Source organism: Oculina patagonica, chromosome 6 (genome assembly GCF_052425735.1).
Source record: "Oculina patagonica isolate OP01 chromosome 6, crgOcupat, whole genome shotgun sequence".
Taxonomy (NCBI): domain Eukaryota; kingdom Metazoa; phylum Cnidaria; class Anthozoa; order Scleractinia; family Oculinidae; genus Oculina; species Oculina patagonica.
The window spans coordinates 5728629-5745147 of record NC_135763.1 but is presented as its reverse complement, the minus strand read 5'-3'; the positions used below and the strand labels follow the sequence as shown (position 1 = coordinate 5745147).

Sequence of the window (16519 nt, the reverse complement as noted above, 5' to 3'; positions counted from 1 at the left end):
GCGAGCCTCCTTTTTCCCGTTTTTTCCCCAGTAGTGGTCATTGATTGACTCGATCAACAAATTGTCCGCCTTTATCTACCCAATGTGTTTTGGATCTTGGCGAGTCTTATATTTGATTGACTATCCTTTTAAAAACGTTATTCATCGTTAACATAAACAAAAGTCTTCTAGAAAATGGTACAGTAGGCGGTAGTCAAATTGATGGCAGAACTTGCTTTTCAATTTTAAGTTTTCCATATCTGAGTGGTCGCTTATCAGAGCGTCAATTGGAAATTAAAACATCTGGATAATTATCTCGTTTTTAGCATTTATAATAGCCATTAAAAAGCGCTGCGTCACTAACACAGTTCTAAACACAGTCACATTTCTCAAGGTCGATGTAATTCATGGCATAACTACAGAACATTATCATTCAGTTGATTATTTCCTTTATTCCCATCACGAGTCGCTTGGCAGTCTTTTGCTATCGTAAAGAGAAATTTAAAGTTGATCGGTAAACGTGACATTCACAGAAAACTTTTTACCCTCTTGTACTGCATAAATAGAAATTTGATGTCTTGAAAGAATGCGGTAAACTAGATGTTTCGTTTTTCAATTGTAATGCTCATAAAAAAACTACTTTTCCTGATTGTACTCACTAAATTTACACTAGTAATGATTTCGCTGTTCAATCGTTTATTCATTACGAAAATCTTCATCTGTTCTAAATGAGATTCATGCCGTGCGCTAAATTAAGTCATCTTAGTCAGCGATGTTGTCAATTATTAATGATGTGTTTAAACAGTTATCTTATCCATTTTTTGTGCTTATATCATTCATTGATACCACTTTAATCTTGCGGAATCGTCTTCATTTACAAATTCATATTACCTTTTTTCCGGAAATTTCGAAAAAGCCTTTTTTGCCAGTCTATTTTGTCAGAACGTGAGTCGCACTAATTAACTTTCGTGTTTACATCAAGAAACTTTAACACCATGTTTATTGATAACAAACCAGATGCTTTGAACCTATGAATAGACTTTATTTTATTTCTGCTAGAAAGCCAGAAACCATACAGAGCTTGTAACAGCAAGACACTTCGAAAAAGATTGTTGAACTGAAGGAACCCATACATAAGCTATGTTTGAGATGATGAGATTGGCCGTTCGTTAGCTGATTGGCACGTGGTAGTTGACCAATAGCGATCCGCGACTAACAGGCTTTGCGCATTTCTTCGCTGTCTGATGTTTTGTTGGATACCGTGGAAACTCAGAGAAACTCGGCGTGTGCATATTTAAGCTCGGACTATCAATACGTACATAATTATATTTTTTTCTGCAAAAACCTGTCAGAATCGAAGTCGGCTTCAAGTCTGGTCCCCGGTGTTAAATCCCAACCAGCGAAGAAAGGTTCAAGTTCGGAAGAATCGCTTGAAATCGATAGTTCCTTGGATTAAAGGTATGGAATGTAATCGTGTTTAGGATATTTACGAGATAATGCATAATTTCGATGGAATATCTGCTTAGCTCGTAAATGAGTTTTTTCTCTGTTTTTCTTGTATAATTTAAGCAACTTTGTCGGAGCAACATTTTGCGGGCTTACTAAAAAATCTCGCCAATTTTATCTCGATAGATTGTGGATCATATCTTCCGATAGGTTTTGCGGTATTACATTCGGCAAACAAAGCTATTGGTTTACACCACAGTTGATTTAAAGCGGTTGATGCCGGCCAATGTGGTTTATATTCGGTCCTGAGAGCAATAACTGACTTATTGAATCCGTGTCTTTAGACGTAAAAATGCTTTTGGATATGTCGAGACCAAAAGCGTTAAACTATAAAGCATATTAATTTCCTTTTTCTAATGGTGATATTACTAAATCGTAAACGAAAAGATACTACATAATGACTAGGAACTCATCTATAGTTGAAATATAAATTGGAATGTCGCTAGCTCCTGCAGTTTTTACTCTTATAATGTTCTTTATTATCAAGAAAACATGCGCTCTGTCCCTTGTTATACGAGTTATTTTTCTCACTTCATAAATTCTATGTCTTCCTTTTTGCAAAGGCGATAATAACGCAGAAAAAAAAAAAAATAAGAAAAAACAGCTTTTAACATTTTGCTCGACAACAAGATAGATACGAGAGAAATACTGCTTTTTGAAGACATAGTGTTTCTTCTAAACACCCAATTCTGCAATTCTGCAGTACGCTGGTTTGGCTTTACTAAAGCCAAAACTTTGTTTGCCGGTGTTTGCAATTCGGTCAATACACACGCTTTTAGCGGAGAATATATATTAGCAAAAGTTACGGTTAAATAGTAGCAAAAAGTACGGTTAAAAAGAACGATTTCCAGCATGTTTCCGAGCCAAAAGTGTGTGCATGTTGACCGAATTACAAACACGCAAATTCGTTGAAAACTGACTACGGAAAAAGAAAAGAAATTCCACCAGTTTTTAGGTTTCAACGAATTGTTTTGATACAACTAAGCTACTGCATAACAAATCGACGGAAACAAGTCTGTTTGATATCATAGAATTTAGAAATAAAGTTGGCGCAGCAGGAAATTCTCAAAAGGTACGACAAAGGCTAATTCGATTTTCCCTGAGGGGATCATTTAATTTCTATTTCAAGCTCAAAAAATATTGGTTATGCAGTTAAAAAATCGTCGATACTCGCTTGCACCTAAATGCCTACTTCAGTTATGTTTTGTGGAAAGCCACCATTTAACTAGCAATTCACTCATTCTGTGGTTTTCGATAGACCACATTTGTATAGTATAGTTATAAACAAACTTTTGCCGAACGCTACTCAGTACTAGTTTGGTTAAATTCAGGTTGAATTTCACCATTTGTACCTTCGTAGACTTTCAATAGCGAAGTTTATAGCACCTTTTCGTTATTCAACTTTACCTAGTTTATTTTCATAGGCCTTGCGACTGATATTTGTTTATTTTTATGATGAAAGAAATTTTTCCGGCAGGATTTAAATGTTTATATTTCGGATGCAATTGTGGGAAAATTAAGTCACATTTAAATAAAAGCGAAACTTAATTGACATTATGGTGAAAGTTCATCAAAGTGCAGTCAAACAAAAAAATAACGTACATTATTAAAGAAAAGCAGCTTTCAGGAAATCGATGTTCTTAAAATGCTCCAAAACATACAACAGTACTTTTTCATATGCTAGTCTTCCCTACAGTAAAAATGTATTCCAATTTGGCACGCCTTGATTAACAAAATTTCCACGAGTGGTTTTAATTTCAATAAAATTTATTTCAAAAAAGGGTGATCTTCGTCGCATTGAGCGAGCAAAGAATATCAAAATTACTTTTATTTAAAATAACCTACGGCAAAACTTGTGAATGTGTAATTAAGCACCATACAACACAGAACAGAACGAGTATGTAACAAAAAAAAACTATAGAAAAATTTCATTTTCTAGCTTACTTAAATTGAATTTAATTGAATTAATTTCCTTGCTTATAATATCCTTAGTATCTATTAGTATACACTGTGCGTTTATGGGACAAAAAACATTATCAACCCTAACCTAACAAATTATTTACAGAATATTGCATAACCCTAGCAACGTAGTGAGTTGAAATTAGACATCTGCTATTTTTCCACGCTTCTCGGGAATAGTAGTATTTGCCTAGCGATTACTTTCTTGCTAAAGGTGAATGATCCTGCAAAAAAATACAGGAGCAAAGAAAAAGTGATCACTCAAAAAAATATTATATTTTCGAAAGCGTTATGTGGCACGCGCACATTTTCAGTTGATTATTTTCGTCAGAAATGTCTGTAACAATTAGTGTGATAAAGCGCGCGCACGTACGTTTAGTTAACGTTAACTTCTCACGATTGCTACAACTGTCTCCTAATATAGGGTGCAAGTTTAGAGCTTGTTTTAGAAAAAATATATAATCTGTATGATTGTCCTCTATTCACCTATTTTACAGGACCGTGAATGCAGCCAATAGTAATCGAGTCTCTTATGGAAGTGACAATAAGATGCCATAAAGAAGAAGTGTAGAAGATGAACAATAATTCAAAGGCGAGCATTCTCTTTCTAAAACAGACAGTAGAGTGAATAATGCTGACTCAAGCTCATCTTGCTCCTCTCACAGAAGAGAATCTTAAGAAGCATCAAAAAGAAACGACGGTAAAGCACATTCTTTTGAAAAAGACTACAGGACGAAGATCAAAAAGCGGAAAGAGCCTTCGTTCCGCGGGCGACGGAGAGAGTATTGAGTTTGTGAGTGACGAAACGTTAAAAGCATCCCTCGATGAACAGAGAGGTAATGAAAAGGAAACAATTCCACCGGTGGAATTACCAAACGACTCAACGACGACTGTTGCGTTACAAAATATGAATGAACATACAGAAACAAATCCCCTACCGGACTCTACCACCACGCGGGCAGAAACGAATTCGAGAGCCGGTAGCAAATCACCTTCTAATGAAAACGGAGAATTGTCAGAAGAAGAGAAAGCCACTGAACCTTTTAAACAGGAACAGGGCGAGGGAGGCTACGACAGTGAAAACAATAACGAATCGGAAAAAGAACGTAGTGGAATCGAGGAAGATTCGGATGGATCCTCCTCGAGCTCGCTTGAAAGCGATAGCGACGTTGTCGTTCCAACTAAAGCAAATAGGAGCGATAGAGATGAGACTGTAGATCCAAACGATACAGCTGCCTCGACTCGATCGTCATCTCCTGCGAGTGATGATGATGACGATGACGATGATGATGATGATGATGATGACGACGAGGACGATGAGGAAGATGAAGAGGAGGTAGAAGAAGGCATGAGAAGCGAAGACGAACTGACTCATTACTCAAGCAGCTTGAATGCAAGTGTAAGTAGCATCCCAACGCTTTACGATGACAGAGAAGCGAGTCTAGAATCACCGAACAGTTCTGCTGATGAGCCAACCGAAGTGAGCCCTGGTCAAGGCAACGACGAGGATGAGCAGCAGCGAGAGGACATTGAGGCTGCTGCCCAAGAAATAACAGCAGGAGATGAAGCAAAAGTAGAAGAGGAGGTATCGTTAGAAGAAGAACAACCCCCTATAACAGAAGGTGGTTACACCCCTCCCGGTAGTAGACAGGTCAGTGGAAGATCCGCAACGCCCAAGACCGTGGTAGTAAGCGAGTTCGATGATGTAGAAAGCACGATATTTGATCGCAGACAAGAAAGCCGGCAAGGAAGCAGCTCACGGAATAAATTGTCTACTTCGTCGAACAACGGAAAGTCTGATGTGTCAATTAAAAACTGGGCAGGATTTGGGCACGATTACGTCACTAGTAACGCGGAAGGCGTGACAGAAGTTGCTGCTCCCCCGACGAAAGCCAAGGCTGGCAAGCGATTAAAAACCAGGAAAATACGTAACGCTAATAAGCCTAACCGGGTAAAGACAAAAACATCGAGAGTAGACGAATTAAAAAAACGGCCTGCTTCAAAAAAGACATTAAAGAAAACTGATAAAATTCATGCTATAAGACAGCAGTTGGCAAGACAGAGCTCGATAACTAGTGACAACTCTGACACAGCAAATAAACAACAAAAGAAAATCGTCCGTAGAAAGCGAAAACCTGTAAAACAGGTTTCATTTGACAACGCAAACATTGAAAACACCACAAAAATAGTCACCAGCGATTCTGCCTTTTTCGGAAGTCGTACGGAGAGCAGAGGCGAAGAACAACCCAGCCCGAAGCCACCAGAAAGCGAGCATAGCGACAGAGCTAGCAGTCGATGGAGCGCTGTAGAAACTGAACGGGCCTCGACTTCAAGTCCGAGGCCTGCCAGTACGACCCAGTCCACACGCAGCTTCATGTCGGTAAGCCAACGCTCTAGGCAGACATCCCTTGTTGAGCAAGTGACAGCTGTCAATTACCCACCTGTTATTCAAGGAAAGAAGGTGCAACTTCCTTCACTGCCACATCGTCGACCCGGTAAGTGGGGCATCATATTTGATTTGATAAATGAAATTAAAAATGCTGCAAAGCTGAAATAAGTACTTACGGTTACCCATCCTATATTATATAGAGCGGTTTTCACTTGAGTGTCGAAAGTAATTTGCGTTTGCATTGGTTTTGCATTACAGTGGAACCCCGATATAACGATATGCCAAGGGGGCAGTAAAATTATATCGTTATATCGAGGAATCGTTATACAGTGGAACCCCGATATAACGATCTTCGATATAACGATATTCCCGATATAACGATGAATATGTTATGTCCCGGCAATAGTAAAATACATGGGACGGAACCCCGATATAACGATTCCACGATATAACGATATAATTTCACTGCCCCCTTGGCATATCGTTATATCGGGGTTCCACTGTATCGGGGTTCCATCCCATACATTTTACCATTGCCGGGACATAACATATTCATCGTTATATCGGGAATATCGTTATATCGAAGATCGTTATATCGGGGTTCCACTGTACTATGCTTTGTGATTGGTTTAAAACCCTCGCGCCACTTTCTCAGCCCATCAGAAGTAAAACCAAAACCAATCATGACGCGCTCGCGCACGTTTCCCGCGCTTCGTGCCAGCTTCATGTATTTTCTTAGAGTTTTGATTAGTTTACTGGATTGTCTGTGTTCTTTGTGATTGGCTAGAGTAATTTCTTTGGTTTTGGTTTTACGAAACTCAATTGAAAACTGCTCTACCCAGTTGTATTTTGTATTTGGGAATGGTATTTGTTTTTAGATGTATTTTGTACGGGGATGGTATTTGATTTAGAGGGATTTGTTATATTTGTTAGGGTAAAGTTTTCATTTTTCTTCGAAGCAATTCCTGGTATGTCTTCTTCGACGATTCATCCATTGAAAACAATAATGTTCTTGAAAGGAACATAAAAGTGGTTTTTCGTTGACGGAAGTGTGCTCGCTGAGTCGTGTTCGCTAAAATTCTGTTAAGTCTCATTTTCTGGTCACAAATATAACTTTTGGTGGTAAAAACGTACATGTAAATCTTTAAACACTAATTACATGGTGGATGTTTACAAATATGTTTTAAATAATTCGAAGACTATTTTACGAAAGCCTATTAAAAGTACAGATAATAGTGATAATAGTTTAGTGAGCTCACTAAGAGAATAGTTATCAGGTTATCGGCACAGATTAATAAAGAAAAAAAATACGCAAGGCTGCGCTCAGAAAGTCTGCGTAAACTTAATTTTAAAACGTAAAAAATACAATGGAAAACGTTTAAAATTAACTTTCGCGGGTCTTTAAAGTCGCGAAAATTAAGTACGGCGAAAATAAGTAACAATAAGGTACAATAAATGTTCTTATAGTCAAAACTTTTTCGGGTCTTTTCTAGCATTTATTTTTATTTTTTCATGTATTGACCAAACAGCATAAGATTAATCTAATTTGGCAGTTATCGTGTCCGGTGTTTGCATTTTTTCATGATTCGCGCCCCCTTTCGACTTTATTTTAGAATATGGTTGAGCTAAAAGCGAACATGATTGCGACAACTTGGGGGGTAATGTATCAAACTTAACAGCGTGAGCTTGTTAAACAAGACGTCAGACGTTATGCCCAGATCAACACTTAGGCCATCCTAATTAAATGTTTCGTTTCCCATCGCCCCGTCTCTTGTACTGGTGGGGCGGTCGGTCGGGCCAAAAAAAAAAAAAGAATGAACACTTTAAGGGGTCTGGGTACATTTATGAAGTCAGGAGGTGCAGAACCGAAAGATTTTGTTTCAGTCGATCTCGCTGAGACACGAGACAGCCTTTGAAAAACTTAGAATCGATGATAATTAAAGACAAGGACATCACATCGGACCAATTGTTGTTAATAAAACAAGATCGTGTGTTTGTAAATTAAAACACTTGCCTCTTTGACTAGTGAAACTGGATTTTTTTTTACATTTCGAAAACACTGGATCGGTCGGGCGATGCTCCTGAAAAATTTCAAATTCCGCGGTGATCTGGGGGCGATTTTCCGGTTTCCGTGACTACAAGGTGTTTTGGCAACGTGACGTCACGCACAACATAACATTCGATCGCCGCCATATTTGAGTAGTGCTAACAACAGACAGTGATTTTTTCGCAAGATTTCGGTTGTGCGGTCAAATATTCAACAAAAAAAATTACTTTCCTAGCAGACCTAGAGTCCTGTTATGACTCTAGAATTTGAAAATCCTCCGTTATTGTCTAACATCGGTTTGAATTCGTCCTACGATAATGAGACAGATTTCACGGCGTTGGACCGACTGACATCGAAGAAAACTTCAGTAATTTCTGTGACAAGGAAGGAAAGCCTGCTTGCCAGGGAAAAACTACAGAAAAATCGTGAAATGTCCGGCAGATACTCTGACGACTACGACAGCTATGATGATGATTTCGACAGCCCGAGCCCCTCGAAAGAACCCAGTACTCGAAGATTTTCCCCGAGACGTGAATCTCGAACGTCAGAGCGAGTTCGATCGACATCGAGATCCCCGACAGAATCGCCACCAAAACACCGATCTCGTTCCAAGAAGGCCTCTTCAAGGCGAGATTCGTTTGCTTCGTACAGAAGTGCTTACGGGACAACCAGAGGTAAATTTCCGTTTGACTTTTTGGTCGCGTGAATATTAGCTAATATTAACTTTGAATTGAGTACAAACTACGATTGGAGTTGATTAGATACTATGAGCTTACTCATAACATGTAACCATGTTTTCGACTACTTTTTGGTTTAGATCTTATCCCCCTAAGCTTTCGAAATTTATTTTCAAAGTGAGGTGAAAATCAGCATTCGTTCAGTTAGAACTGCATTTAATAATTCTATTGGTTTTCGGCTTTAATACATGTATTTCGATATAAGACTGATGGTTTTCACATGCATGCAGGCTTAACTATAACCGATGAAAAAGTACTTTTGGTTAAAGAGATCGAGCAATTTTAGCGTAGTAGAAAAATAGGATTTGTTGTCTATTTTGCAAAATTCATAGTTACTCCTAACAACATGTTTGGTCTCCTGTTATTAGAGACCTTCATGTAAATAATTAATTAAACCTATAGTCACTTAGCGTTTATCGAGGCGACAGCACAGTTTTAATATAATCTTTGTTTGTCCTGTCTCAGGCTAACAGCATAAGTTCGATCCTGCTTTATTTTCTATTTCCCCAAGATAAATCTCAGTTTTTTGGTTGACATGTAAGCTTATACTCATTGCATCAATCAACATATTTGGTCATATTTTTGAGATAATATTATCTTCATTAAAAAATGCGATCTTTGATCTCTCCAGGCATATGTTGCTGTTTCCAGTTTGTTTTCGTACTGCTGTAATAATAATTCTTTTAAATTTGACCATTCATGTCTTGCATTTAAAATTAAAGAAAACCTCCTACCAGATAATGATTTATGTATCATCATGTGAAGAGAAATTTTCCTGCTGTGATCAACTCTTAATGACTCAAAATCTTACATGAAGTAATTGTTAGCACAAGCCAGGTAGCTGATGAATAAGAGTACAGTCATGTATTATCCCTGCTGAGCTAGCATTTTTTTTAGTGAGAAACTGTGTGAACACATGTAGTTTATTTTCTTCGTATTCATGTAGTCTGACAGCTGTATAACACAGCTGTTAAAATTATTTAAGTTACTTATCATTCAGCGGCTATTTCTTTTTTTGTTCCTGAATGGTGTTTAACAGAAGTGGTGAGACAGAAAGAGCTATGTTTGAGTTAATCTTTCCTCGCAGTGGAGTTGGAGTAGTACTGTCTAGGGAGGTGGAGGGGGTTGTCACCAAGTGCTCCATTTTGTTTAGCCTCAATAGCACTTTGGTGAGCCTAAACGGCACTCTGCTTAGCCTTCTAATAGCTCGGGTAGCTTGCGGTTAGCGTTTTTTATTTGGAGTAGGGATTTCTGCTTCCAATGCCTTGCTGCCTCTCCTCGCATGCCTTTCCCCACGTGCCTTGCTGCCTGGCACATCAGGGATGGCGGAGCAGTTTTCCAGGTTAGGGGGGGGGGGGGCTGACTAGTGACTTTAAGTGGGGGGCTTAAGAGACTTTTCCCTTAGTAAGTCTTTATTTTTTCGGAAAAAGTGGGGGGCTAAAAGCCCCGCCGTCCCTGCACATTTGTAAAACTCAGGCAGAGGGGGTGGGGCAAGGCCAGGACTGGGAGGACTGGGAGTATTATATAAAGATGGGAGAGAAACAGCATTTCTGTGATGCATGATGGATGCAAACAAAAGAAACATAACAACTCTCTCCCCGCCCCAGACTCAGTTTAAAGTTCAACTGTTTATAAAAATGTGGTTCTATTTGCACATCAGGTCCTGCAAAACATAAAACCAAGAAAAGTCAATCAGCCAGTTCAAAGATGACAACCAAAACCTCAGGTGGTGAGAGCTCCATGATGAGACGCATTTTATCGGCAAACAGAAACAAAGTTTCACGTATGCACAACATTTTGGAAGAACTGCAACAAGAAGTTGAAGAACTAAAGGATGAGAACAAGTCTTTGAAAAGAGTGAGCCATCGACAAGAGAAACAAATTAAGAAAATTGACCATGAGGAGGCAAGCTTGCCAATGTTGCTCCAAAGACACAGTGCTGAAATGCGCACTCTAAAAGAAAGGCTACGAAGAAATCAAGAGGTTTTGCACAAGAAAGAAAAGGAATCGCGAGACCGGGATGGTGAGATTCAGAAATTGCGGGACAAAATTTCAAGCTATCGTCAGCTAGCAGAGGACAAAAAACTGGAAGAACGAGCTTCATTAGCAAAAAAGTTAGAGAACCTTGAAAACGAAATGGCTGCAAAGGACAAAAAGATAACAGTAAGTGGTCATAGTTGTTGGTTTTGTTTTCTTTGCCTGTAAAATAGCTTCATGCCAGTTCATGTATATACAAAAGTTTTAGTTTCAGCTATACCTTTTTGGTTACTAAATTCTATTTGCAAGGTATCAAAAGTATTACACCCGCTTTCATTGTTACGTGCATAGCTATCTTTCTACATCCATCTTTCGACATCATCTTTTGACATCGTCTTTCGACGTGCTGTTTGAAATGAGCCAATCAAAACCTATACATACCGTTGTTGGTTTCATGCAAAAGGTCAGAAGGTCATGCTAGTGGGCTGTGATTGGTGGATTTCGATCCGTGTTGTTTGTTTGCACGTCGAAAGATGGATGTCGACAGAAAGCCGCTATGCACGTAACACTGAAAGCGGGTGTAACTTGGTTAGGATAAATAAGTACATTGTAAAGGTAATTAAGGCAGGTAAATCTTCGTTAGAGCGTAGTGGCCTAGATGTTTCACTCTGGAGCTTATCCTGGTTTCAGTAGCATCAAGGGACTAGATGTATAAATTTTCTACTCCTCCCTGGATGGGGGAGTAGAAATACCTTTCAAACAACTGGCCTGGATTCAGGTCAACAGTGATTTTGATAAAAAAAATTTCAATTTATGGGTGCTATACTGTAAAATATAAGTATCAATCTTCACAATATTAGGGACGGACCATTAGAAATAACCGGAGGGGGGTGACTTAATTCGCAAAAAAAAATCCTGCAAGGGAAACTTGGCTAAAAAAAATTCCTACAAGCGGTTGTGGCTTAAAAAAATATTTGTGCAAAGGAGAAAAAAATTCCTGCAGACAAGTAGGACTTAAAAAAAAACCTGCACCAAAAATTTTTTACCCCCCCACCCCCCTCCCCCTTTGGCAATTTCTGATGGTCTGTCCCTTACATTTCATAGTTAATTAAAGTTGAGCCTTGATTATCCGAATTCGTGGGGTCCAGACCACCGTTCAACTGTACCAGTAAACTGAATGTCATTATTTTGTACTTCTCATACAGCGGAAGTTAAAAGATTCAGTTTTCACAAGAATTTCTGACAGGCTTAAACTGAGCACTTCAAATGAATACATACGAGGCCTTTAATACACTGTACAGTGCATGTGTAGTCACAAGAGAATAAAAGTCTTGCCAAAATTCACAGATTTCCCCGAACCCGAAAGACAGTAAAGGTAGTTTTTATAAAGAACAGATATTAAGAGAGGTTACAGAGAAGTGGGGGTTTACTAAGAAAACGTACAAATCCTAATTTTTGCAGACATTTAGCTTGCATTGCTGGCGGTTGATCGATGAAAAAAAAATATGAGAAAATAGAAAAATGCAAGCTAGCAGGCAGGGATCACAATCGCAGCTTAGTTAATATCACTAGGAAAATATTACGTTTTTTACATAATGCGCATCAGAGAAAAACACACAAAAATACCAAATTTTTGCGATGTCTCGTGTTAATTAGGTTGATGTTTGTCTCAATATAGCCATGCATGGCGGAAAACATAAGACAAAAATAGAAGGAACGCAATGGCTCTCTCATTAAATCGTATTACTTTTGTTTTTCAGCTGCATGCGATTAATTTTCAGGAAACCACGCCATGCAGCTTTCAAAAGTAATGAACAAACTGAAAAAAATAACATGACTTTTATAACCCTTTCTCTTGCGTCGTCATGGCAACTCTTTAAACACCTTGCCTGCCTCCTGGAGATGTATTTTACGTTTCAATAAGAAAAGCTTTCACGCGCTTCGGTTAATAACCTAGATACATATTGAAGTGTTTTAACCAGCTGTTTTGTTCTCACGCTTTTTTTAGGATCTAGAAAAATCCATCACGCTCAAGGACAAAGCGAGACAACGAGAGATGAAAGAGCAGAAGGATCGCTATAGACAAGCAAAAGAGGAGCTAAAAAGAGTACAGGAGGATTTCAGATCGCTTCGTGACCGACTCAAGGTAAAAAAAAAACTTTCATATAATTGATAAGTTCTATATTGGTTTGCAAGGTTTTCCGCAACTATTTCACAAGATGAAGCTCTCTCTCTTTCAGTTTTTTTTTCCTTCTTTTTTGCCTGAACGTAGAGGATACTAAGCAGGAATCTTAGTTGTTATGCTACAATTCCGAGGTTCAGTTTCGCGCACACATATAAGTTTACCGGTGCATTTTCTCGCAGTGTTTACGGCCAAAGCAAAATATTCTTCATATGAAGTTTTACTCGGAGGCGAAATATTCTTACAGAATTGGCGATTTGATTGCATTCGACTTTATTCGGGGTTAAAGCAGGATGCGTAATCTTTGCCTAGATTTATTCGTAGCCTTTTGCGAGTGCTCAATCTCTATTTTCGGATCGGAAGTCATTATTCATTTCTCTGTAACAGTTATTCATTATTTTTGGTAAGTCAAAAATAAAAATATTCAATATTCGTTTACAATGTTTATCCAGTAGTTAATATTTTCAATATTCAATTTTCCGATTCTGCTTTAATCCCCGAAACTCTGCAACACTTCTCCTCCCTGTACTTCGGGCGCTCCCAATTTTCTGCTTTTTGTTTCTTGCAAGTATAAAGATCTCTACTGAAGATTTTCATAAAACATGGGAGAAATCTGAAATGGTTGTATTTAGGTTCAAGTTAATTCTGTTCTTTTACTTTTAACAGGATAAAGAAAAAGAATTGGACGAGAAGAATATTTACCATTATCATATCACCAAGCAGAAGAAGAAAGGCACAACTTTACCAGCTCTCCCAGCAGGCAGTGGAGCAGCCCATGCACCCGCCATCACAGCTCCAGCAGTTCACATTGAAAAGGCTCCAGACGCAAAAGAAAAGAGAACGAACGTGTTCCTCACAAATGCAGCGAGTGATTCTGGCTCGGTGTTAACGGACGAAGGGAAGGATGAAGGAGAGAAACCCGAAACATCTGGCGTTCGGCAGGAACAGTCCGCTGTGTCCGAGTCGGTGAGACATGATAGGAGGGACGAAGAAGACAGGCTGAGAAGGGAGGCAGAAGAGCGGAGGAGACACGAGGAAGAGGAGCGGAGACGGCGCATTGAGAAAGAGGAAGAAAGAAAACGGAAAGAAGAGGAGGAGGGACGAAGGAGAGCGGAAGAGCACGAAAGAAGAAAGCGCGAAGAGGAAGAACTGTTAAAGAAACAACGGGAAGAACAAGAACGCTTGAGGAAGCAAAGAGAAGAAGAAGAGGAGAAAAAACGACTTAAAGAAGACGCAGAGATCCGGCGCAAGAAGGATTTGTTGTTGGCTCGCATGCGCGCAATTGATGGAAGTAGCGAGCCGCCGAACGGTGTTATAAAAACAGGAGAAGCCGTAGCTCCTCCTGCCGAAGACAAACCGAAAAAGCTTCCGATTTTTTTGCAGAGTGATAAACCAATAAAAACCGAGCCCCAGCAACCCAAACCTTCGGCGAATGCGGGACATTCTGACGACGATATCTTCTCTGATGCGAGTGGCGGCAGAAAGAAGCTAAGCGCGAGCTCGAAACAGAGCCGTAACTCGTACGATTTTAAACAGACTGTGGAGAATCTTCATCATGGGCTCCCTGCACACGCGTCACAAGAGCTCGCACAAAACGATCCCCCTAAACCAGACACTAAAGACTCTCTGTCTGACGATCTAAGTTTTGGGTCTTATAAACCTACGCTTGGCAGGAGAGCTGCCGCTAAAAAAGAAAACAAGGATAAGGACGATTTGGCTTTCGGAGGTTATAATCCTTCGTTTGGTGCGAAAAAAGAAACAACACGCAAGAACAGTGGTCTTGATTTCGGAGCAGGGAAGAAAACTTCCTCAGAAAAAGAACAAAATAGCGTGAACTTCGGGGACTATAACCCTTCATTTGGGGCTGCGTCGAGCAAGACTGCTTCAAGTCAACCAAACGGGGATATCGGTGGAAGGACAAGCCCCTCACGAGGTCGCAGAGCCAGAGGTTTTGCTGGCAACGGCGCCCCTTTATTTGGAGATGATCTTTTCACGAACGAGGAGGTCAAACCAACAGGAAACCCCCTGTTTGGGAACAGTTCTATCAATAAAGACAAATCTGCTTACCCGTGGGAAAGCAAAGTGAACGTAACAGGAAGATCCAGCCTAACACAACCTCAAGATGATTCCTTGCTGCCTCGAAGAAAACGCCTGCAAAGCATTGGAAAAAGCGCAGAGCAAAATGTCCGCGCAGTTGACAATGCGTTAGATGACGTAGATGACGAGATCGAGGAAGTTATTCTATAATACAAATTTTTTTAAAGTCCATAATTATAAATATATTGTATATATTCGAGAGACGCAGAATTACCCATTTCATACACAAGATCGTTAGATTGTTTAAGAAGATAGCTTTTGAAAAAAGACTTTTACTGAGCTTTTGTTTTCGCATCCATTCGTTAAAATTCAAATTCTTAATCAGTCTTACAAAGAATTAGGGTTCTATTCTTTGTCTTGAGTTTAGTTTCTAATACATAGTGAATTGAAAAGATCTTGTGTAATGATCGATGAAGCAACTCTCAATAAAATATTTTTCAAATCACGTTGGGATCTACTTGAGGAATGTATAAAAAAAGGGTTACAATAGCTGTCATTGCAGTTGATCCTGCGATGCAAACTAGGCGAAAGGGTAAAAACCGGTTAAAACGATGCAGAATGACCCTTCGCCTCGTTTGTACGTCAAACCACTGAGAGGTGTAATAACATTCTCGTCCCCATAGCCTTTTTTGTTTCTCTTAGCCGGCTGGGCCTTGGCACGAGGAAACGAAGAGCTCTGAGGACATAATTTCCAGTCCTAGATTCTAGGACTTCAGGTCTTCATGTATGCAGTCATGACGTTTCAAAAGAATGTATGAGAGAGGCGTTTATGTTTCTGACTTCCGTTTAGGAATACTTTGTTCCAAACAGCCAATCAAAAAAATTCGAATTAATTCACAATTCCTATGTCCTCAAAGCCCTCCGTTTTCTCGTGCCAAGCCGGCTAAGAGAAACGAAGAAAGGGCTATGGGGACGAGAATGGTGTAATAACAGCTATTCCAATTTTACTATTTTTTCTCTACCCATTCCCCTAGCTCCTCCCGCTTTGCGCTGGCGTCCATTTCAGTCTCGCCGTTCTCACCACGCGCTCATCGATCGAAAAAATACGGAAAAAAGAGGGCTGTCAGCAGTCTATTCCAAGGTTTCCTTAAGTATTTGATAGCCTGCCGGAGTAGCAATCCTAACTCCACTCCTGCACTGTACTACACACCCCTTCCCCTTTTTACGCCTGCCACGTCTCGCTTTGGGGTATAAATTTTGTATTTTTAGTCTCACTGAGAGGGTTACGGGCAAAACGCCAAGCAAAAATTTTTTGGGGGATCACTTTCTTGGGGAGCTTGGAAACCAGGCTTGATTTGGTAGCCGAGCCTTCTCCTCACAATGCAACCTTGTTTACAGACAACAGCGAAATTTTCACAGAATATCCCCTGAAACCTCTTGAGAGTATTAGATGTTTGTTTAGAAATGTCATTATTTTTTAGTATTTTGTTACCTTTTATAAGGGGTTAATCAAAGCTTGAGTCACGCCCAGTTTGGTTTCTTTTACGGATTCTTTCTTGTTGTTTTTACTGGACTCCGATTTAGCTTCCGTTGCTCCGTGCCGCGCTCCTAGCTTTATTGAAACTCTTGGAAGAACACACGAGTGCCACGCAGGCTTACTAGCGCCCAACTTGTATTCATTTTCAATCATTTTTTAGCCGACCATT

General features: G+C 39.6%; 1 protein-coding gene across 1 annotated transcript; it reads left to right on the top strand.

The window, feature by feature from the left end:
- The first annotated feature begins 1348 nt into the window (after positions 1 to 1348).
- Positions 1349 to 15318, top strand: LOC144655880 (uncharacterized). The gene is made up of 5 exons (XM_078516052.1): positions 1349 to 1437; positions 3942 to 5939; positions 10278 to 10780; positions 12603 to 12740; positions 13443 to 15318. The coding sequence occupies exons 2-5, from the start codon at positions 4076 to 4078 to the stop codon at positions 15021 to 15023; spliced, it is 4086 nt and encodes a 1361-aa protein (XP_078372178.1). The 5' UTR covers positions 1349 to 1437; positions 3942 to 4075; the 3' UTR covers positions 15024 to 15318.
- Positions 15319 to 16519: the final 1201 nt, after the last annotated feature.